Here is a 22,941-nt window from a genome sequence, read left to right on the forward strand (position 1 = left end):
CGAGCCAGGCCAGGGCTTGCAAGAAGCAAGAGAGAAAGCGTGTGGGCAAGATCCAGGTCACCGGCTGGAGCGGGGAGGGGAGCCGGAGGGAAGCTTTCCTAAGGCTCTGGGGAGACCCACAAAGATTGAGGCTGGGAGAGCAGGTAGGGTGTCTGTCTGCAAGGCACGCGGCTGTTCCTGGAGCGGCGGGGCGGGGCGGGGCAGGAAGCAGTGGGCGGGGCCAGACGAGGATATGGGCGTGGCTAGTCGGGAGGCCCCGCCCTCCATCCACTCCCAAAGGAGAAGCTGAGGACGTACGTACGTCCGAGCACCACCGGGCTAGGCCACGGCGTGGGAGACCCCAAGAACGGGCGTATCCGCGTGAGCGAGCGAGCGAGCGCGCGCGCGTCCCTTACGCCGGGTCCACGGACGCTCAGGTACGTGCGGCTGCTCCCTGCCTCGCCGGCGCGGGGACGGTTGGGAGGGGCGGTTGCGGGCCAGGCCCTCAGGACGCCCGGCACGGCACGGCGCGGCGCGGCTCGGCGCGGCCTTCGGATTGAGGCGACGCACGCGACGCGGAGGGGGGGCGTGACTCTCAGAGTGGGCGTGGCTTCCGAGCGAGTGGGCGTGCTCGCCTAGGGGCGGAGCCAAAGCAGGCCCCGCCCCGGCCGAGGAGCGAGACGCTACGGAGCAGGCGCGTCCTGCCGCCGCCGCCGCCGCCGCCGCTGCCACCGCCGCCGCCGCCGCCGCTGCTCGCCCTTCCTAGAGCCGCCGCTGCCGCCGCCGCCGCCATTTGCACGGGGACCCTGGTGACAGGGACTCGGCGGAGGGGTGGAGGGAGGGGGGAGGCGGCAGAGCCCCCGAAGGCGGGCGGGAGGGAGGGAGCGACGACGCGGGCGCCGGCCGGGCTGTCTCGGGATCGTCCGCGGCGGCGGCAGCAGCAGCAGCAGCAGCAGCCGCGGGAGGAGCAGCAGGAGCAGCAGCAGCAGCAGCAGCAGCAGCCGCCGAGGCCGGCCGGGCGTGCGCCTGAGGCTTGGCGGCGGCGGCGGCGGCCCGCGGGGCTTCGGGCGGGGCGGGGGCAGCGGCCGCCGCCGTTTGATGGATCCGAGGATCGCCTGGTTCCAGCCAGAGCAGCTCGGACCGTCCAACAGTCTGTGGATGCAGATCTGGGAGACGACCCAGGGCCTGAGGAACCTCTACTTCAACCACCACTGTCACAGCAGCGGCGGCGGCGGCGGCGGGGGCGGCGGGAGCGGCGGCAGCGGCAGCAGCGGCTCGGCCAGCGGCGGGAGCGGGAGCGGGAGCAGCACCGGCCCCGGCAGCGCCACCCCGGCCTCGGCCCCGGCCCCGGCTCCAGCCCCGGCCCCGGCAGGCATGCACCGCTCCGGGGAGCGCCACGCGCAACCGGCGGCCGAGCAGCAGCAGCAGCAGCAGCAGCTGCAGCGGGACTTCCTGCCCCTGGAGACGACCAACAACAACAACAACCACCACCATCACCATCACCACCAGCAGCACCAGCAGCAGCAGCAGCAGCAGCAGACACCCGCGGCCTGGGCCCGCCGGGCAGCCACCGCCGCCGCCGCCGCCGCAGGCCCCTCGGCTTCTTCCCCTTCTCCCTCGATCGCCTCGTCCCCGCACCCCTCGGCCGCTGCCGCCGAGCCTGCCGACCCCGCCTCGGGCAGCAGCAACAAGAGGAAGCGCGACAACAAGGCCAGCACCTACGGACTCAACTACAGCCTGCTGCAACCCGGCGCAGGGCGGGCCGCGGGGGGCGGCCGGGCCGACGGCAGCGGCGGGGGCGTGTACAGCGGGACCCCGTGGAAGCGGAGGAACTACAACCAAGGAGTCGTGGGGTGAGTGAGTTGGTGCTGATCGAGGTGGGTGGGGAGTCCCCCACCACCGTCACCCCCGCTCCACTGGCCTTGCTGGCCACACGCGCAGCCAGCCGGCCAGACACTCATGCCCCCGGCTGCAAGCAAGCAGGGCAGGGGCGCTGCTGCAAGGAGCAAACAGGCAGCAGCCGGGCGAGGTCACCCCACCCAGGGGTCCCTCCCAGCATCCACAGGCTCTCAGACCTCCCCAGGGTCCTCTCTCTCTCTCTCTCTCTCTCTCTCTCTCTCTCTCTCTCTCTCTCTCTCTCTCTCTCGAGCTCTCTCTCTCTCTCTCTCTCTCTCTCCCCCCCCCCCCATTCCCCTTCTCTCGCACCCCAGCCCGCACATTTTTTCCCCCAGCACTCTTCCTTCCCCCCACATCCCCAGGCCCTCTGCATTCTCCCCGCTGCTCCTGAGTCATCCACACCCTCTCTTTCCCGTCCACTGCTCCTCGGATCCCCCTCTCCCATCCCCTCACTCTCCTCACCCAAGTTCCACCTCGTTTGCCCACCGGCTCTCGCCCCTCCGATCTCCCCATCATCGCACCCTAAGAGGAGGAGGAGGTCGCGCCGCTCTGGCAAATCTTTCATTTCCCCGGGAACATTTTCGTGTTAGTGCCTTTTTGATGGTCCAGGACCAGGAGGTGCTTTCCTTGCCAAGAATAGAAACATCCAGAAAGCTCCTCCCCCCCCCCCCCCAATAGGGAGCAGGAATATTCTGAGCCCTGGAAAGTCTTGCCTGCCTGCCTTTCCCTTTGGCCCATCTTTTAATTTTTTTTTTTTCTTTCACGTTACAAAATTTTCCTGGATTAGCACTGCCTTGTCTGTGTGGAAGGAAGACTAAGGTGACGGGCTAAATGGGGCTGGTGGAGAAAGCAAGCAGGCAGGCTCTTCTTCCGAGGCCCTGGTGGAACTTTCTAGGAGTTCACGGTCCTTGGCAGCAGCTTCTCGCTGTCGACTTGTCACCCTGGCGGAGACAGCCAGTGCTTTTCATTCTGGGGGGTAGCTTTATGCTAATGAGTGAATGTTGCACCACCAGTGACTTTCAGTTTAAAGTTCAGCTGTTACAAAATGGAATCTTACCTGACCCCTAGTGAATTATGTACATAGACAGGGAATGTTTCCAGTTAGATCTCCCTTCTGGAATAGGTTACTGAGCCTGTCCTTTTGTAAAATAATGTGGGGTGTGTGTGTGTGTGTGTGTGTGTGTGTGTGTGTGTGTGTGTGTGTGTGTGTTACTGAGCCTGTCCTTTTGTAAAATAAGGTGTTGTGTGTGTGTGTGTGTGTGTGTGTGTGTGTGTGTTACTGAGCCTGTCCTTTTGTAAAATAAGGTCTGTGTCCCCATCCGTCTCCATCTCTGTCTGTATAGTGTGGATATGGAGAATGAGCTTTCAAATTGCTTTTAGTTTCAAAGTGCCTACTCTACACTGGGAAGGGGGCTTTAGTAAGAAAATGAAACCATTAATAATAATCCCTTGGGAAACCTTTTCTTAGATATTTACCCAGTCAGATCTTCCCTGCTTTAGCAAGCGGGTACAATTGTGTGTACCTTTGGAAGGTCTGGGTAAAATGAGTTGGTGGGTCCCATCTCCTGCTGGTTGGGTTGGGGTCTGTTATAGGCAATTTCTCACCTTTTGTGAAAAATGGAGCTAAACGTTTTATGTCTGGCGCTGGGATACAGATCAAAAGCCCTCACTTTCCAAAGGGAAACCTTTTAGGGTCCAAACCTCTTTCACTTCAAGGGCGCTCTCCATGGTCATCATGTTATAAAAGACTCCTGGTTCCACCCTGTTAGCATTTCACAGACTAAGCGTAACCTGTGGTTTTTGTGACAAGCAAATCGATTTTGAGGGGTTCTAGTAGCTTTGTGTCACAGGAATGTGTTTAGTGCCCTCATGTGCTTTAAAACCTTGTACATTCTTGGTTTCCTTTTACTGGAGCTTCTTTGCATATGTAACTAGCCAACAAAAGTCTGAAATGCAGATTTCTGCCTGCTTCTCCCCTTTGGTAGATTAGAAGACATCTTCTCTACCTGAGATTTTGATGTTGAGGATAAGGGTTCATATTGAAATTATATCAAAGCAAGCTGTTCTTGTTCCTGATTCAAATATTATATTGCCCTCAAAGGGATTAGGAGAGGAATTTTCAATTCCCAGAGAGATTACTGTTTAAAACGGATTGTAAACCTGTTTAAAAGCAGCCTATCATTTCATCAGACTTTCCGTTGTTTTCTCTTCTTTAGAGGATGTCAGCAACTAAAAACCATATTTTATTAAATTCCTGAGTGTTTTTACCAGATACAGATTTCTTTTTCTTTCTTTCTTTCTCTTTCTTTCTTTCTTTCTTTCTTTCTTTCTTTCTTTCTTTCTTTCTTTCTTTCTTTCTTTCTTTCTTTCTTTCTTTCTTTCTTTCTTTCTCTCTCTCTCTCTCTCTCTCTCTCTCTCTCTCTCTCTCTCTTTCTTTCTTTCTTTCTTTCTTTCTTTCTTTCTTTCTTTCTTTCTTTCTTTCTTTCTTTCTTTCTTTCTTTCTTTCTTTTCCCTTTCCTTTCCTTTCCTTTCCTTTCCTTTCCTTTCCTTTCCTTTCCTTTCCTTTCCTTTCCTTTCCTTTCCTTTTTCCTTTCCTTTTTCCTTTCCTTTCCTTTCCTTTTTCCTTTCCTTTTTCCTTTCCTTTTTCCTTTCCTTTTTCCTTTCCTTTCCTTTTTCCTTTCCTTTCTGCCACACCTGGCAGTGCTTGGGAGCAACTTGTGCTTCAGTTGCTCATGAGCTTGCTCCTGGAGGGAGTGGGGGGGATCAGACAGTGCTGGGGAGCTAGTTCTCTGACCTGAAGAGAGTAATTTTTTTAAGTGTTTTGAGTGTTTAAAACATTCTTGGATTTTGAATCCATATTTCTTGACATTTATGTGAGTTTTGTTGTTTTATATACAGGTATTTAAAATATGAATTTAGAAAATACCTTCATACTATACTCTGAAATTCTAGTAAAACTGTTACTAACATTTTCTGAGAGCTTTTTTGTGGTGGTCTGACCTCTGAACTGATGGTTGATATAAAGGTGTAAAAGCACATATACATAGACTAGAACTATGGACAGATGTGTGACATACTCTTTATTTTCCCTCTCTGTATTCTCAAGTGTCAGCAAACTCTGATTTACTCCCTAAACTCCGACATACAGTTAAAAATCCTGAAATCTGTGGTCCAGCTTCTTGAATTTTTTCTTTTTTGGTTACTCCTCTGAACTTTGAAGTATGTGCTTCATGCTCTGATAACTGTCTCACTTATGTTTAATTTCCTCTTATGTATGTGTTTTACCTACTAGATTACTCATTAAGATGGGAATTTTTCAAATATAGAGTAGGATATTTGCATTTTACCCTGAAGTCATCATAGTCCTCTTTCAAAATTTAGCTTGTCTGGACTCAATTTCAGTCAGCCTTCTCTATATGACCACAGGCTTAGGTCATTTATTTGATTTCCTTTTCTTATTTATTCAAAACAGTAGTTTTTCTTAAAAACATCTTTCCAAATAAAAAGTCCTCCTGTTGTACCTGAGGCCACTATGTCCCCCTGGGTCATTCCAATGTCCCCAGTTGGGGGATAGTATCACCCACTTGGGGAAACACTGACTCCATTCACATAATAAGTGGACAGAGGAGAACAGGAGTCTAATTTCCAAGTGCTAGTGAACTATCTCCCAGTGTCGCTGGGTGACCACCTCCTTTGGAAGCCTGAGATCTGCCTAAGGTCAGGGACACTTACACTGTTTCTATCCATCTGGCACCTCTGCATGTGCTGAATGTCACCAGCCCCCTGTTCTATAGCCACTTGTTTGCTGTCACTCTGCTCATTTTCTGAGCAGAAAATGAGCAGAGTGACATGTTCCTAGTGGAGTGTGGGCCATACCTTAGATTGCTTAGGAGTTACTCCTGGTTCTGCACTCATAAATCACTCCTGGTAATTCTCGGGGGACCAAATAGGATGCTGGGGATCGAACTCAGGTTGTAGCATGCAGGCAAACAAACACCTTACTTGTTATACTCTGGTCTCTCTTTGTGTGTGTATTTACTTATTGTTCATTTTATTTGGGCGGGGGGAGTTATATCCAATGGTGCTCAGAAGTTATGGTTCTGTACTCAGGAATTACTCCATGTAGGGCTTGGTGGACCGTTTTGGATGTTGGGGATTGAACCCAGGTCAGCTGCGTGCAAGGCAAGCGCACCACTTTCTGTACTATCACTCCAGCCCCATCTTATGTATTTTTTTTTTTTGTTTGTTTTTGGGCCACACCCGGCAGTACTCAGGAGTTACTCCTGGCTGTCTGCTAAGAAATAGCTTCTGGCAGGCACAGGAGACCATATGGGACACCAGGATTCGAACCAACCACCTTTGGCCCTGGATCGGCTGCTTGCAAGGCAAACGCCGCTGTGCTATCTCTCAGGGCCCCATCTTATGTATTCTTAAAAGCTGCTTCCACTTCTGCTTCTTGGAATTTCTTCTTCTCCAAGACTGGCTGTGGTGTAGGATGCTGTCCACCTGCTCCTTCTAGAGGTTCATGAAAATGAGCCAGCCGCCCTTTTCATTTCCAAAGTTTAATTGGTGATCACCACGGAGAACAAGAAAATAAGGAAAAGTAGCAAACTCCTTCAGAAACTTCAGGGGAGATTTGGAGTTCTTGGTCCAGAGTCCATGTGTTCAGAAACTTCTTTAGCAGATTGAACTCAGAAGCATTACTAGGTGTCAGCTGCCACTGTCAGATATGTACATGTTTTTTCAAGACTTGAGTGACTTTGTTCAGAATTATATCCTGGACGAGATAGAACCTTGATGGTAGGACATGGCGAAGACTTTGCTTGAAAACTTTGGTTTAAGAAATAATTGCTTGGGACTGGGGAGGGAGCATGCTTCAAAACTGCCCACATCCTGTTTGAATCCTGCCACTTGCCCCTATCCCGCTCCTCTATTCCACTTTGGTCCCTTTCTGCTCCTCTTCGTTTCTGGAACCAGGAAAAAACCAGGGTGATGGGAATGAGAACTGTGGGGCTCAGGGGAGGAAAGGGGCTGGTGAAGGGAAGAAAGCTACTCAGGGTAAGGATGGAAAGAAAGAATTCTGATTTCTTTAGTGAATTTAGTAATCACATCACAGCTTTAAACTTGAATGAACGGGAATGTTGTTGTAAGAGATTTGATGGTGTGGAGCATAACTTCCTAGCAGGGAAGGGAGTTAAAATGTTTCATTTTTGTGTTTTGGCCATAGCCAGCAATACTGAAGACTTACTCCTGGCTCTGAGCTCTGAGCTTACTTCTGGCGGGTCTTAGGGACCATATGGGGAGGGTCCTGGGGGGGTGGGGTGAACCTGCATCAGCTATGTGCAGTCTTCCTGCTCTGGGAGTTAAAATTCAGGAGCTGAGGGGCCGGGCGGTGGCGCTGGAGGTAAGGTGCCTGCCTTGCCTGCGCTAACCTAGGACGGACCGCGGTTCGATCCCCCGGCGTCCCATATGGTCCCCCAAGAAGCCAGGAGCAACTTCTGAGCGCATAGCCAGGAGTAACCCCTGAGCGTCACAGGGTGTGGCCCAAAAAAACAAAAAAAAAAAAAAAAAAAAAAAAAAAAAAAAATTCAGGAGCTGAGATGTAGGTGTCTTCCTTATGTCCATTCTGTGCTGTGGCACAATCAGACCGAGCTGCTAATTCTTTTCTTCAGCACTGCCAGTCTGTTTTTTTTTCTGCTTAATTTAGGTTATTGTTGGGCTCCTAAGTCATCAAGCAGATGAACTTGGGTTGAGTAAAAAGCATTAGAAGCCCCATTCAAAGGCTTGCTGTCTGTTTAACTTCTGTGCATTTGATCACAGCTAATTCTTCAGTGACTCTGGGACCTTCAGGTTTATCGGATTTTCTCATTTGGGTATTGGGGAATGTGCTTCCAAGAAGATACCAGAGTTCCTATTGTGCAGATCATATACTGTGATTCGTATTTGAGAATTCCCAAATCTAGTATCTTTTTTTTTTTTCTTTTTGGTTTTTGGGCCACACCCAGCGGTGCTCAGGGGTTACTCCTGGCTGTCTGCTCAGAAATAGCTCCTGGCAGGCACGGGGGACCATATGGGACACCGGGATTCGAACCAACCACCTTTTGGTCCTGGATTGGCTGCTTGCAAGGCAAATGCCCCTGTGCTATCTCTCCGGGCCCTAGTATCTTTTTTGTAGCCTTTTATTTGCCCACACTCGGCAGCACTCAAGGGGTTACTCCTGGCTCTGCACTCAGAAATTGCTTCTGGTTGGGTTGGGGGACTATATGGGATGCCAGGAATCAAACCCAGGTCTGTCCCGGGTCAGTTGCATGCAAGACAAATGCCCTACTGCTGTGCTGTTGCTCTGCCCCCCTTTTTTGGGGCCACACCTGGTAATGCTCAGGGGTTACTCCTGGCTATGTGCTCAGAAATCACTCCTGGCTAGGTGGACCATATGGGACTCCAGGAATCGAACCCATGTCCGTCCTGGATCAGCCATGTTCAAGGCAAACACAGTACTACTGCGCTATTTCTCCGGCCCCTCTTTTTTGTTTTGTTTGGTTTTGGTTTTAGTTTTTGGGTCACACCTGCCAGCGCTTAGGGGTTGCTCCTGGCTCCACACTCAGAAATTGCTCCTGGCAGGCTCGGGGACCATATGGGATGCTGGGATTTGAACCACCAACCTTCTGCACGCAAGGCAGATACCTTACCTCCATGCTATCTCTCTGGCCCTCCTTTTTGTTTTTTTTTTAATGCTACTGTTCATCTTCTATCCATACAATGAACATACCACTGTTCTTAATCATTAGCAGACTAGAGTGTGGATTCTTTTTAAATCCCATAAATGTTTTCGCTATTGAAAGAGAGAAGGACAAGACTTGTTTTGGAGTGTCCCCTGCATTCACACCGAAGTTTCAGGAAAGGATGAGAAAGGCCTGGGAACAGAGCTTTCCGTCCCTACTTCTTCCATGGGACTCCCACCATTAAGTTCTCAGGTTAGGAGTTAGAAGGATCCACAGGAAGAAAAGTGAAAAACTTTCCTTGCTGACATTAGACAGGTGAAGATTGTGATCATATATACAGATACCTGCTGAGAGAGACAGAAACATTTAAGTCCCTTACACTTTTTATCGAAGAAGTATAAAAGCAAACTGCTGTTGAACCACTCAATTTTGTTTTCTCCCTTTTGACAATCTCCCCTGGAGAATTTGTGTTACTTTAAACACACTGGTACAGAATAACACTTCGTTTTTGTCTTAAAATAAGTACCACACTTTGCCCCATCTTTGTTCCCTCAGCCACAGCCATAGCTGGGGCCTCACAGGATTCAGAGGTTTAGCACTGTTCCCTGAGACACTTAAGGTGTGGGACCAGCTCAGCAGTGGAAGAGGAACTGGGCAGTGCCCTGGGCAGAGTTCAGGGCCTTACGTGTATCATATCCTACTCCAGCAAAGAGGGGAGATCTAAATGGGGTTGGTTAGAGAATTAGGGTCCTGTTTCCAGGCAGTTGTCTGTACTTTTCTGGTAGAGCTGGATGGATAATGCAGACTGCTAATAGAATGTACTTTTGGGGCCGGGCGGTGGCGCTCGAGGTAAGGTGCCTGCCTTACCTGCACTAGCCTAGGAGACGGACCGCGGTTCGATCCCCCGGCGTCCCATATGGTCCCCCAAGCCAGGAGCGACTTCTGAGCGCATAGCCAGGAGTAACCCCTGAGCGTCACCGGGTGTGGCCCAAAAACCAAAAAAAAAAAAAAAAAAAGAATGTACTTTTTACTTCTCAATATGTTAGAGAATGCCTTAAAGGCTTCAAATTCTCTTTTTTTGGGGGGATGTGGGGAGACCCTCATCCAGCGACACTCAGGCTACTCCTGGCTCTGTGCTCAGAAATTACTCCTGGCAGGCTTGAGGGATCATATGGGATGACGGGGATCTATGGGTTGGCTGCATGCAGGGCAAATACCCTGCCTGCTGTGCTATCGCTCCGGCCCCTTAATTTATTTTTACTTTAAAGAACTCATGTTTAAAGATGACATGAAGTGACTTTCTTTTATTCCTTAATAATAATTATTGAACTTGAAGATGGCCTTGAACTGTTCTTTTGATTAATTTGGACACAAACAACAAGAGATAATGCGTTTTCCATTCTCTGAGTGAACTGTTGGGAAGAGACTTTGGAATATATGTAAAATCGAATTGATGATTTATTGGGGGGACAAAAGTTAATGTGCAATCACTTGTCACCTTATTCAATTAAACAGTTTTAATTCTGAATTAAATTATACCCGATGCATAAGAAATTTTTTTTTTTGTAGGATTTGGTAACTGACCCCTGGAGTTCTAACTCATATTAGAACATGAACATGTTATTCTGCTCAAGTAATTTGAGTAGTGTGCAGAAACTTGTGTTTTCAAATTAGTTTAGCACTTTCATTGAAAAAGCTCAGTAATGGGGCTGGAGAGATTGCACAGTGGTTGAGCGTTTGCCTTGCACACAGCCAATCCAGGATGGACGGTGGTTCGAATCCCAGCATTTCATGTAGTCCCTTGAGCCTGCCAGGAGTGATTGATTGCTGAGTGCAGAGCCAGGAGTAACCCCTGAGAGCTACTGGGTGTGACCCCAAAACAAGCAAACAGAAAAAAATGGAAAAAGCTCAGTAATGACCGAGCAGTAGTACCGTGGGGTAAGGTGTGTGCTTTGCATGTGGCTTACCCCCCTGGCATTCCATATGGTCCCCTAATCATTGCTAGGAATGATTTCTGAGTGTGGCCAGAAATAACCCTGATCATTGCCTGTGTGGGGCCTCCCCTCCCAAAACAACAAAAACCCAAAACAAAAAGACATTGCTCAATAAAATAAAGCATTCAAGCAGCTTTTTAAATCGTCATCCATTATGTTATGTTGTCTTTTCTGTCTGTGTTATTAGCCTTTCTGCCTTTTTTTTTTTTTACTTATTTTGAAATATGGATTCACAGAAAGTTGAAAAAATAAAACAGAACAACAGTACAGTGAGATTCCATGTTCCCTTCACCTAGTTTGGCGCAATGAAAGCATCTTACATAACGATGGTTTAATATCAAAACTAGGAAGTCGGCATTGTTACAATCCATGCCTTACTCAGATTTCTCCAGTTTGCTTTCTCATGTTTAGCATGAACATGTATTTCTGCTTTCTTTTATTATGTGTGATTTGTGTAATGACCGTCACAGTCAAGCTATAGAACGATACCATTACTTTAGTTATTCCCCATATACATACATCCTTATCTATAATCTTCATCAACTGCTAATCTTTTTTTAAAATTTTTTGGGGGTTTGGCTTTTGGGTCACACCCGGCAGTGCTCAGATTTTACTCCTGGCTCTGTGTTCAGAAATCACTCCTGGCAGGCTTGGGAAACCATATGGGATGCCAGGATTTGAACTAGCGACCTTCTGCATGCAAGGCAAACGCCCTATCTCCATGCTATCTCTCCTGCCCCATGTTTGTTTCTTTGTGTGTCTATAATTTTTGTCTTTTTGAGAATGTTAATATATGGAATATATTAATATAACTTTGGCCTTTTCCCTTCTGCCATAACTCCTTTAATATTTTTCCAAAATTGGGGCCTGAGAGATAGCAAAGTGGTAGGGCATTTGCCTTGCATGCAGCCAACCCAGGACGAATGGTGTTTGAATTCCGGCATCCCACGTGTCCCCTGTACCTGCCAGGAGTGATTTCTGAGCACAGAGCCAGGAGTAACCCCTGAGCATCGCTGGGTATGACCCAAAAACCAAAAATTAAAAAAAAAGATTTTTTCAAATTGTTGCATATGTTAATAGTTCATTTCTTTTTACATGTTGAGTAATATTCCATAGTGTAGCTACCTAAGAGTTAGTTGGTTTAGGTTTTGGCTATTATAAATAATTTTATTAAAATCTTTTTATTTTTTTTAATGTTTTGGATTTTGGGCTACACCCACTGGTGCTCAGTGTGGTGCATTCTACACCTGGCTTTGTACTCAGGAATCACTCCTGGCCATGTTTGGGGGACCATATGGGATGCTGGGAACCAACATGCAGGTTGGCTGCATGCAAGGCAAATAAATACTTCTGTATTTTAGTTCCAGTTCCCTAAATAAAGCTTTTATAAAAATTTATGTACACTTTAAGAACAAAACAAAACTAAGTCATTTATTGAAAGCTATTCAACCAGTGAGTTATATACCCATTGAAATCAGTTTGGTTTTATTTATTTTTTACTTTGGGCCACACCTAGCGGTGCTCAGGGATTACTTCTGGCTCTGCACTTAGAAATTACTCCTGATAGGCTTGTAGGACCATGTGGAGTGTTGGTGATTGAACCTGGGTCAGCCATGTGCAAGTCAGATGCTCACTGACAATACAAATTTGCTATTGCTCCAACCTCTAAAATAAGTGTTTGGTAGGCAGCACACCCAGTGCTGTCACTATTCTGGTGGGTTTGAAGGACTGTGTTTGGTGCCAGGGATCATGAAATGCAAAAGACCATAATCCTTTTATAGCCCCTTTGGGATTGAATCTAAGGCCTCACATATGAAGGCATATATTCTACCACAAAGTTACATCCTTGGCATTGTATATACATTTTATAGGACAGTGAATTTTCTCTGTTTGAGGGAGACACAAATGTTGGAAAGTGCTGGATTCAACGGTTGGGAACAGATTTTGTTATCTCTATTACTGTGGTAGTGACTTAGTTGATAGTGGGTTGGTGCTCAGAACCAAGTCATGTGGTGTTGGGGTACAAACTCAGTGCCTGGAACGTGCATGCATGTGCTCTGCTGCTCAGGAGCATCCCTGGGACTTGTATATATTTTTATTTTATTTTAATTTATTTAATTAATTAATTTATTTGGCCACACCCGGTGACACTCAGGAGTCACTCCTGGCTACGTGCTCAGAAATCGCTCCTGGATTTGGGGGCCTTATGGGACGCCAGGAGATTGAACCACAGTTTGTTCTGGGTCAGCCGTGTGCAAGGCCAAACGCCCTACTGCTGAGCCACCGCTCTGTGCCCTTTATTTTTGTTTTTTAACTTTTTGGTTTTGGGACCACACTGGTGATGCTCAATGGTTATTCCTGGAATATTCAAGGGATCATATGGGGATGCTGTAGATCAAACCCAAGCCAGCTGCATGCAAACCAAGGACCTTACCTGCCGTACTCTCTCTAGTCCCTGTACTTTGTTATTAAAGAAACTGCTGGCTAACCTGGCTTTGATTCCCTCAGCCTTGCCAGGAATGATTCCTGAGCACAGAGCCAGCAGGAAGCCCTGAGCATTGTCATCTGATACAAAAACAACAACAACAACAAAAACCTCCAAAAAATAAAAAAAACAATAAATCAAACCAAACCAAACCAAAAAACCCTAAAAACTAAAAATCTCTATGGAATCAGAAACAAACCAAACCAAACCAAAAAATCCAAAAACTCAAGGCACTGGGGAGATCCTCAGGTGACAAAGCATGTGCATTAATTTACTTGAGGCTGGAGTTTGATCCTATTCCTGTTGAGAATGGCCCTTATTAAAAAAGAAAAAAGATTCCAGGAGTCTTTCAAAAATCTGTTAAATAGTAATATTTTTTTTTTTTCAGAACAGGCAATGCTCAGGGATTGTTCCTGGCTCTGTGCTTAGGAGTCACTCTTGGTGGGGTTAGGGGACCGTAGTGGGTTCCAGGGAATTAAACCTGGTTAGCCTACATGTGAGGCAAGGGCCCTAACCTCTGCACTATTGTTGTAGTGAACAGTAACAAATGTATCTTTCCAAATGTTTTAATCTTTTTTTTTTTTTTTTTATCTTTGTAGTGTTTTCTTTGTATTGCCTTTTCTTGGAAACTAGTTAGAAAATAGTATCGGCCCGGAGAGATAGCACAGTGGTGTTTGCCTTGCAAGCAGCCGATCCAGGACCAAAGGTGGTTGGTTCAAATCCCGGTGTCCCATATGGTCCCCCGTGCCTGCCAGGAGCTATTTCTGAGCAGACAGCCAGGAGTAAACCCTGAGCATCGCCGGGTGTGACCCAAAACCAAAAAAAAAAAAAAAAAAAAAGAAAATAGTATCAAGTCGACTTTTATTTTATTTTATTTTATTTTATTTTGTCATAGCAGCAGCAAACTTCAGAAGTTGCTCTTGGCTCTATACTCAGAAATCACTCCTGGCAGGCTCGGGGGACTATATGGGATGCCGGGATTCGAACCATCGCCCTTCTGCATGCAAGGCAAACGCCCTACTTCCATGCTATTTCTTTGGCCCCAAGTTGACCTTTATTTTAATTTTTATTTGTTTTGGGGGGTCATGCCTGGTGCATTCTAAGTGATCAGTCTTGGTGGTGCCAAGGGGGCCAAATGGGATGCTCCGGATCAAACTTGGGTTTGCTGCATGTTAGGCAAGCCCATTAATGCTATAGCTCTAGTCTTTTGCTCCCTTCATTCAAATTTAAAAAAAAATTTTTTGGTCTTTTTTTTTTTTTTAAACCCCCCCTAGTTTTTGGGTCTTTGGACCACAGCCAGTGACGCTCAGGGTTTACTACTGGTTGTGAGCTCAACAATCACTCCTGGTGGGCTGGGGGAACCCTATGGGGTGCCAGGGAATTGAACTTGGGTTGGCCATGTGCCTTATCCTCTGTACTATTGCTACAGTCTTCAAAGCCCCCTTTATTTTAATTTATAAAATAAATAAAAAGACTGTTGCAGACCAAACTGAAATGATGATTAAAGAATTTCTTAAAAGTATAGCTGCGGGGCCCGGAGAGATAGCACTGTGGCGTTTGCCTTGCAAGCAGCCAATCCTGGACCAAAGGTGGTTGGTTCGAATCCCGGTGTCCATATGGTCCCCCGTGTCTGCCAGGAGCTATTTCTGAGCAGACAGCCAGGAGTAACCCCTGAGCACCGCCGCCGGGTGTGGCCAGAGAGATAGCATGGTGGTAGGGCGTTTGCCTTACATGCAGCAGGATGGTGATTTGAATCTCAGCATCCCATATGGTCCCCTGAGCCTGCCAGAAGTGATTTCTGAGTGTAGAGCCAGGACTGTCCCCTGAGCACTGCCGGGTGTGACCCAAAAGCCAAAAACCCAAAACAAACAACAACAAAAAAAGTATAGCTGCAAAGCTGATTTAAAAATTGAGAGTGATGGGGCTGGAGCGGTGGTGCAAGCTGTAGGGTGTTTGCCTTGCGCTTGCTAACCTAGGACAGATAGATTTGATTCCCCTGGTCCCATATGGTCCTAGGAATAACCCCTGAGTATCACTGGTTGTGGCCCAAAAAGAAAAAAAAAAAAAAAAAAGACTTGAGAGTGCTGAGGATTGAAGTGATAATACCTCAATATTCAAAATTTAATATTCAAGATTGCCTTGATTGTGGTCAACCGAGTTCCATCTCTGACTGACACCTCAGGTGGTCTCCCAGCATCACCAGGAGTAAGCCTTGAGCATTACAGAATGTGGCCAAAAACAAAACAAAACAAAACAAAAATAAATGCAAAGTTCTGTTTTTCATATGTTATGAATAAACTTTATTTTCTGTTGACTGTCTTTTGGTAGTAAAATGTGCTTAGTGGTGTTATTTTCTTGGTGTAGTAGTTTTGTTGTTGTTGTTGTTTATTTTTTTGTGCCAAACCTGGCTATTCTTTGAGCTCACTTCTGGCTTGGAGATCATAACTGGATGGTGTTTGAGGTACTGGGAAGAGAATCATATATGGTGCTGGAGATTGATCAAGGGTCAGCTGCATGCAAGGCAAGCACTATTTTTGTGTGTGTGGGGGCACATCTGGTGGCGCTCAGGGGTTACTCCTGGCCCATCTCTCAGAAATTACTCCCAGCAGGCTCAGGGGACCGGAAGGGATGTTGGGAATCGAACCAGGGTCCATCTGGGGTTGACCACATGCAAGGCAAACACCTTGCTGCTGTGCTGTGCTATTGCTCCGGCCTCACTTTTTAGTATTTTGAACTTACTGTTAGATCTGGAATTTCAATGCTATTATTTCTTGAAGTTAACTTTTTACCATTTTTTTTTGTGGGGGGGTGGGAGGCCACATTTCATTGCCAGCTCAGTGCTTATGGTCCTGGTAGTGCTCCACGGACCACATGTGGTGAGGATGGTTGAACTTGAACACCCTGCATTTAGAACATACACTCCAGCTCTTTAAAACTGCATCTTTTGGTTTTGGGGGTCACACCCAGCAGTGCTCAGGGTTTACTCCTGTCTCTCTTTTCAGGGATCACTCCTGGAGGTGCTTTGAGGGGACCTCAGCTGTATAGTGCCAGGGACCGAACTTCAGCAAGCACCTTAGTTGATATTATTATCTCTTTGGTCCCCTTGAGTTTGTTTTTGTATGTGATATGCAGTAGTGGTATGGCTTTATTATCTCTTCTGCGGATATCATTTGTTATGCTAGTCTCTTTTGTTTTAACTTTTATTTTTTTTTAACTTACAGTACCATTACTAATGGTTTTTCATGGACATAATTCTACCACCACACCATACACCAATGTATCCCCATCTTCCTCCCCTAATGATTCCACCTTCTTTTCTCTTAATTGTGTGGGTTAGTTCTCTCTTCATGTTGTCCCATTTTGTTTCTTTTTTTTTTTTTTGGTTTCTGGGCCACACCCAGCTGTGCTCAGGGGTTACTCCTGGCTCTGCACTCAGAAATTGCTCCTGACAGATTCAGGGAGACTATATAGGATCCTGGGCATCGAACCTGTGTCCATCCCGGGTTGGCCGCATGCAAGGCACATGCCTTGCTGCTGTGCTATGGCTCCTTTTGTTTCTGTCTTGCTATTCATAGTCCTACATAGGAGAGATCATTCTATATCTGTTGTTATCATTCTTAACAGACTTCACTCAGCATGAGATCTGTGTTGCTGCAACTGGCATTGCCTGTTTTTCTTACAGCTTGCATAGTATTCCATCTATGCATACATGCATGTATGTGTGCACATACATACACCACAACAACAACTACTCCTCTTCCTCTCCCCCCACTGTATTATCACTGTGGCCCTAATAAACAACAAAATGTCCTTCTTCCCTCCCTCCCTCCCTCCCTCCCACTCAGGGGTTACTCCTGGCTTTAGACTCAGGAATCACTCCTACCAATACTCAGGGGACCATATGATGCCTCAGATTAAATCCAGGTTTGCTGTGTGTGACTGTGTGTACAAGGCAAATATCCTACCTGTTGAGCTATTGCTCTGGCCCACGTATTTCTTCTCTTCTCTTTTCTTTTTTTCTTTTCTCCTTCCTTCCTTCCTTCCTTCCTTCCTTCCTTCCTTCCTTCCTTCCTTCCTTCCTTCCTTCCTTCCTTCCTTCCTTCCTTCCTTCCTTCCTTCCTTCCTTCCTTCCCTCCCTCCCTCCCTCCCTCCCTCCCTCCCTCCCTCCCTCCCTCCCTCCCTCCCTTCCACTTTCCCCCTCCCTCCCCCTTCCTTTTCTTGTAGTGCTGGGGATCAGTGTCCCAGGATTTCATAGTTTGGTTTGGCTTCATTTTTTGGTTTGCTTTTGGGCCACTCATGGCTGTGTTCAAGACTTACTTCTGATTCTGTGCTTAGGAATGACTCCTGAGTAGGGCTTGGAACCATATTTGGTGCTAGGGATCAAACCCAGGTTGGCTGTGTGCAAAGCAAGTCTTACAGGGCCGAAAAGATAGCATGGAGGTAGGGCATTTTTCTTGCATGCAGAAGGACAGTGGTTCAAATCCCAGCATCCCATATGGTCCCCCGAGTGCCAGGAGCAATTTCTTTTTCTTTTTTTGGTTTTTGGGTCACACCCGGCAGTACTCAGGCATTACTCCTGGGTCTATGCTCAGAAATAGGTCCTGGCAGGCTTGGGGGACCATATGGGATGCCAGGATTCGAACTACGTTCCTTCTGCATGCAAGGCAATTGTTCTACCTCCATTCTATCTCTCCAGCCCCCAGGAGCAATTTCTGAGCATAGAGCTAGGAATAACCCTGAGCGCTGCCGGGTGTGACCCAAAAACCAAAAAAATCAAAAGAATCTTACTCAGTTGGTTATTTTGTTAAACAAACAAACAAAAAAAACTTTTTGCCAAACCCAGCTATAGTTCAGGATTTACTTCTGACTCTGCACTCAGGTATCACTCCTGGCAGTACTTGGGGTCCATATGCTAAGCAAACATCCTACCGGTATCCTGTTTTCTGTTTTTTTTTTTTTTTTTTTTTTTTTTTTTAGTTTTCGGGTCACACCCGGCAGTGCTCAGGGGTTACTCCTGGCTGTCTGCTCAGAAATAGCTCCTGGCAGGCACGGGGGACCATATGGGACACCGGGATTCTAACCAACCACCTTTGGTCCTGGATCGGCTGCTTGCAAGGCAAACGCCGCTGTGCTATCTCTCCGGGCCCGGTATCCTGTTTTCTGGTCCTTACAGTACTTATATGTCTTTGAACTTCTATTATTAGCATTATATCACTAATTGTTTTTATTTGTTTGGTCCATATCCAGTGGTGCTTAGCACTTACTCTACACTCAGGGATCACTACTGGCATTGCTTGTGAGGGGAACTATCAGGGGCTGCTGGTGGCTCAACATAGTGCAAGATAAGTGACCTGCCTGCTGTATTCTTTCTGGTCCTGCTAGAACTCTGAGCAGGCCAGAACAATTCCACATGATTTTTGGTTGGCTAATTTACTGCTAGGTGTAAAACCTCTGCTAGGTTTTTTTTTTTTTTTGGTTTTTCGGCCACACCCGTTTGATGCTCAGGGGTTACTCCTGGCTAAGGGCTCAGAAATTGCCCCTGGCTTCGGGGGACCATATGGGACGCTGGGGGATCAAACCGAGGTCCTTCCTTGGCTAGCGCTTGCAAGACAGACACCTTACCTCTAGCGCCACCTCTCCGGCCCCTCTGCTAGGTTTTCTTTTTTTTTTTTTTTTTGTTTGTTTTTTTTTGGTTTTTTTGGGCCACACCCGGTAACGCTCAGGGGTTACTCCTGGCTATGTGCTCAGAAGTTGCTCCTGGCTTGGGGGACCATATGGGACACCGGGGGATCGAACCGCAGTCCATCCAAGGCTAGCGCAGGCAAGGCAGGCACCTTACCTTTAGCGCCACCGCCCGGCCCTCTGCTAGGTTTTCTATGGAAAGTAAAGACAGAAAAACATTTTTTGGCTCCTAGGAAATTATGTTCTGGTTATGTAACAACACATAAGGTAGAGTGATTACTTTTGACCAGTGATTTGAGGGAAAACTTTGAGAAGAGTAAAAGCTCTTTTGAAAGATTTATAATCTCTGGACGATTGGAATATAGGAAGAGTTGAAGAGACAGGTTGAAGAGATCGTATTTAGCTCAATTTGATTATTTAAAACAAGCTCTCTATGATGATAGGTCTCTCTTAAAGGAATTTTACGATTTGAACACTTTTATTATCTTTTCATTAAAATCACAATCAAGGAACTAGAGTAGATGGATGACACTTCTATTCACACCTCATAGTATTTTGAAGTAATTGCCAGATGTCACATCATTTTGTATGACTATTTCTGTATGTTTCTCTGAATAAAGACTTGAAAATAAACCATAATCACAATGTTATTTTACACCTAAACAAAGTAAGAATATATCTTAAATGTTCAATATATATTAAGTGTTCAGTGTTCACATTTTTCCATTTGTCCCTTAGTTAATTTTTTGACAGTCTGTTCAAATCAGAATCTATATGATCTTAGATTGCAATTGGTTGAGGAGCTCTTACATTTTTGAAATTTTTACTCTGCAGCTATGTCCCCTTCTATCCTGTTTGCTTGTTTATGAAGCCAGGTTCTTTTTCCTATTTGCTTTTGTATCTTTGAGTTTTGCTGATTGTATTTCTTTTTTTGTTTTGTTTTGTTTTTTTTTGTTTTGTTTTTGGGCCACACCCGGCGGTGCTCAGGGGTTACTCCTGGCTGTCTGCTCAGAAATAGCTCCTGGCAGGCACGTGGGACCATATGGGACACCAGGATTCGAACCAACCATCTTTGGTCCTGGATCGGCTTGCAAGGCAAACACCGCTATGCTATCTCTCTGTGCTCTGCTGATTGTATTTCTAAAGTGTCAGTTGATTTAATATATTTCTTTTTGTTTGGTTTTGTTTTGAGGTCACACTTGCGGTACTCAGAGGTTACTTCTGGCTCTGTTCAACGCTTTCTCCTGGCTGCTCTCAGTGGACCATATGAAGTTTGGGATTGAACTCGGGCCCCTCTGGTCCTTATATTTATTTTCTTTTTGGTTTTTGGGTCACATTCTGTGGCACTCGGGTTACTCTTGGTTCTGCGGTCAGAAATCTTTCCTGGCAGAATCGGGACTATATGGGATGTCTGGGATTGAAGCTGGGTTGGCCATGTGCAAGGTAAACACCCTACCAACTGTGCTATTGCTCCAGGACCCCCTCCTATGGTCCTTAATATATTTCTCTGGCCGCCTGTGTTAACAGCTTTGAGTGGGTAGTTTAATGCTAGGGATGGAACTCACAAATTACATATTAGGTATCGTATGTCTTTCTTTTCTCCTTCTTCCCTCCTTCTCTCATTTGGTGCTGGTGATTGAACCCATGTGCAATCCTCCATCGTGTGTGTGTGTGTGTGTGTGTGTGTGTGTGTGTGTGTGTGTGTGAATCAATTTTAGGATTATAAATTTATAACATTCTTAACTCTTGTATAAGAATATTCCTTTATCAGTTATTAGCAGAACACTTCTAAAGGTGAAACTTTGCCTTTCTGCCTTTTGAGTTATCTGGGTTTTGCTGATTTGTTTTGGGTTTTGGGCCATACCTGACAGTCCTTCTTTCTGAGTACGGGGAAGGTGGGGGGTGGGAGACAGGACACTCCTGACTTTTGTACTATATTGCTAGCCCAGAAGATAAGCTTTTCCTCCAAGAAGATAGAGTAAGAGTGAGCAAAGGTCTGGAGAGACTGTACAGCAAAGGCACTGACCCAGGTTTGATCCCCGGCATCCATATTGTCAGAGCATTGACAGAAGTGATCCTTGAGTGCAGAGCCATATGTAAGCCCTCAGCATTGCTGAGTGTGACCCTACACCAAAAACAAAACACAAAAATGAACGAGTAAGACAGGAAGACTGTTAAAGTCATCCCTTGACACAGACAAATAATGAAGTTTTTGAAGTGGGCTTTGGGTGTGAGTGGCTGAGAGTACGTTAAGGCTCTTCAGTTCCCCTGTAGTGACTTGCATTGGTCAGTGAGTGGGGCAGCTGTACCCACCATGAGCTCTTCAGAAGACAGAGCTCACCCGGGCCTACAACAGCACTTTAATATTGCCTTGGAATTAAGCTTGGATTATATTTTTTCATCTTGTGCTAGTACGTTTTAACCTTAGTATGAATCGTTCCTTCCCTCAGGCTAATGTAATCCAGAGGGTGTTACGGCAGCTCTTTTGCTAGGAGTAAAGCTGACAAGTGATTCTCCGTCTTTTCCTCCAGTCAGATATTTATTTTATTTTTTTACTCTAGGATACTATCAGAGGTGCTGGGAGACTGCTCCTGACAGTGCCAAAGAGACCTGGCAGTGTTGGGTCAGCATGCAAAGCATTAGCTCTAACTCTTTGTTCTATCTCTCTGACCCCAAATATTTATTTTAAAAGTCACTATTTACATATAAAAACCAGGTAGTCAGCTAGGCAGCAGCTGTGCAAAGAAAGGGCATTATGGCCTCTCTAAAGGAAAGTTCAAGAAGATGATCCCAACTGAACATCTATTTATTTAACTTCTCCAGCCCCCCCCACCCCCTGAACCTTATTTTTATTTATTTTATTTTTTATTTTTGGCTATATCCAGCGGTGCTCAGGGCTCTACAAAATCAGAGATTTGACTTTGCCAGGTTTGGGGGCTCTTTGTATTGCTGAGGATCAAACCTGAGCTGGTTGCTTGCAAGGCTAGTGCCCTAGTCTCTATTCAATGGTCCTCAAACTACGGCCCTCGGGCCACATATTGTATTTATTCCCATTTTGTTTCTTCACTTCCAAATAAGATATATGCAGTGTGCATATAAATTTGTTCATAATTTTTGTTTTTACTATGATCTGGCCCTCCAACAGTCTGAAGGACAGTGAACTGGCCTCCTGTTTAAAAAGTTTGAGGATCCCTGCTCTCCAGCCCCTCAACTGAGCTTCTTTTTTTTTTTTTTTTTTTTTTTTTTTGGTTTTTGGGCCACACCCGGTAACGCTCAGGGGTTACTCCTGGCTATAAGCTCAGAAGTTGCTCCTGGCTTGGGGGACCATATAGGACACGGGGGGATCGAACCGCAGTCCGTCCAAGGCTAGCGCAGGCAAGGCAGGCACCTTACCTTTAGCGCCACCGCCCGGCCCCTCAACTGAGCTTCTTATTCGGTTTTGTTTTGTTTTGGTTTTGGGCCACACCTGTCTGTGCTCAGGGGTTACTCTTGGCTCTGCACTCAGGAATTACTCCCGGCAGGTTTAGGGGACCAAACAGAATGTCAGAGATTGACCTGGGTTGACCTCATGCAAGGCAAGCACTCTCCCTGCTGTGCTGTATTATTGTTCCTGAGCCCCTTAACTGAACTTTGAAGTCTTATTTGCTACTAGCTCTCCTGCCTGAGCTTTGTGTGTGTGTGTGTGTGTGTGTGTGTGTGTGTGTGTGTGTGTGTGTGTGTATGTGTGTGTGTGTGTGTGTGTGTGTGTGTGTAAACTTGACTGAGACCTTGGACTTTCTGTTTTGTAGTGGTTGTTTCTCTAGTTTTTTTCTTCTCAGGCATGTGTATTTTAATAGTATGTTTGGTTTTATTTTTGGTCCACACTGGCTGTGTTCAAGGATCACACCTGGTGGTGCTGGAGGGACAATCTGTGATGCTGGAGATTGAACCCGGGTTGATTATGTCAGTTTTACCTACTGTACTATCATTGTAGTTCCAAATTACTTTTTTTTTGGGGGGGGGTCACACCCAGCAGTGCTCAAGGGTTTTTCCTGGCTCTGCATTCAATAGTCGTTCCTGGCAGGCTCTGGGGGATCATATGGGATGCTGGCAATCGAACTGGGATCTGTCTTGTGTTGGCTGCAATCAAGGCAAACTCCTTACCTCTGTGCTATTGCTCTGGCTCCTGAATTATTTTTTTTTA

The 22,941-nt window shown here is 46.4% G+C and overlaps 1 protein-coding gene across 1 annotated transcript in view; it reads left to right on the plus strand.

The window, feature by feature from the left end:
* The first annotated feature begins 1,063 nt into the window (after positions 1 to 1,063).
* Positions 1,064 to 22,941, plus strand: part of TENT4B (terminal nucleotidyltransferase 4B) — a 90,918-nt gene continuing 69,040 nt past the window's right edge. The window contains exon 1 of the mRNA XM_049786065.1: positions 1,064 to 1,832. Coding sequence (XP_049642022.1) covers positions 1,078 to 1,832 — 755 coding nt within the window. The 5' untranslated portion in view covers positions 1,064 to 1,077. The remainder of the gene's footprint in view (positions 1,833 to 22,941) is intronic.

This window comes from Suncus etruscus, chromosome 14 (assembly GCF_024139225.1).
Source record: "Suncus etruscus isolate mSunEtr1 chromosome 14, mSunEtr1.pri.cur, whole genome shotgun sequence".
Taxonomy (NCBI): domain Eukaryota; kingdom Metazoa; phylum Chordata; class Mammalia; order Eulipotyphla; family Soricidae; genus Suncus; species Suncus etruscus.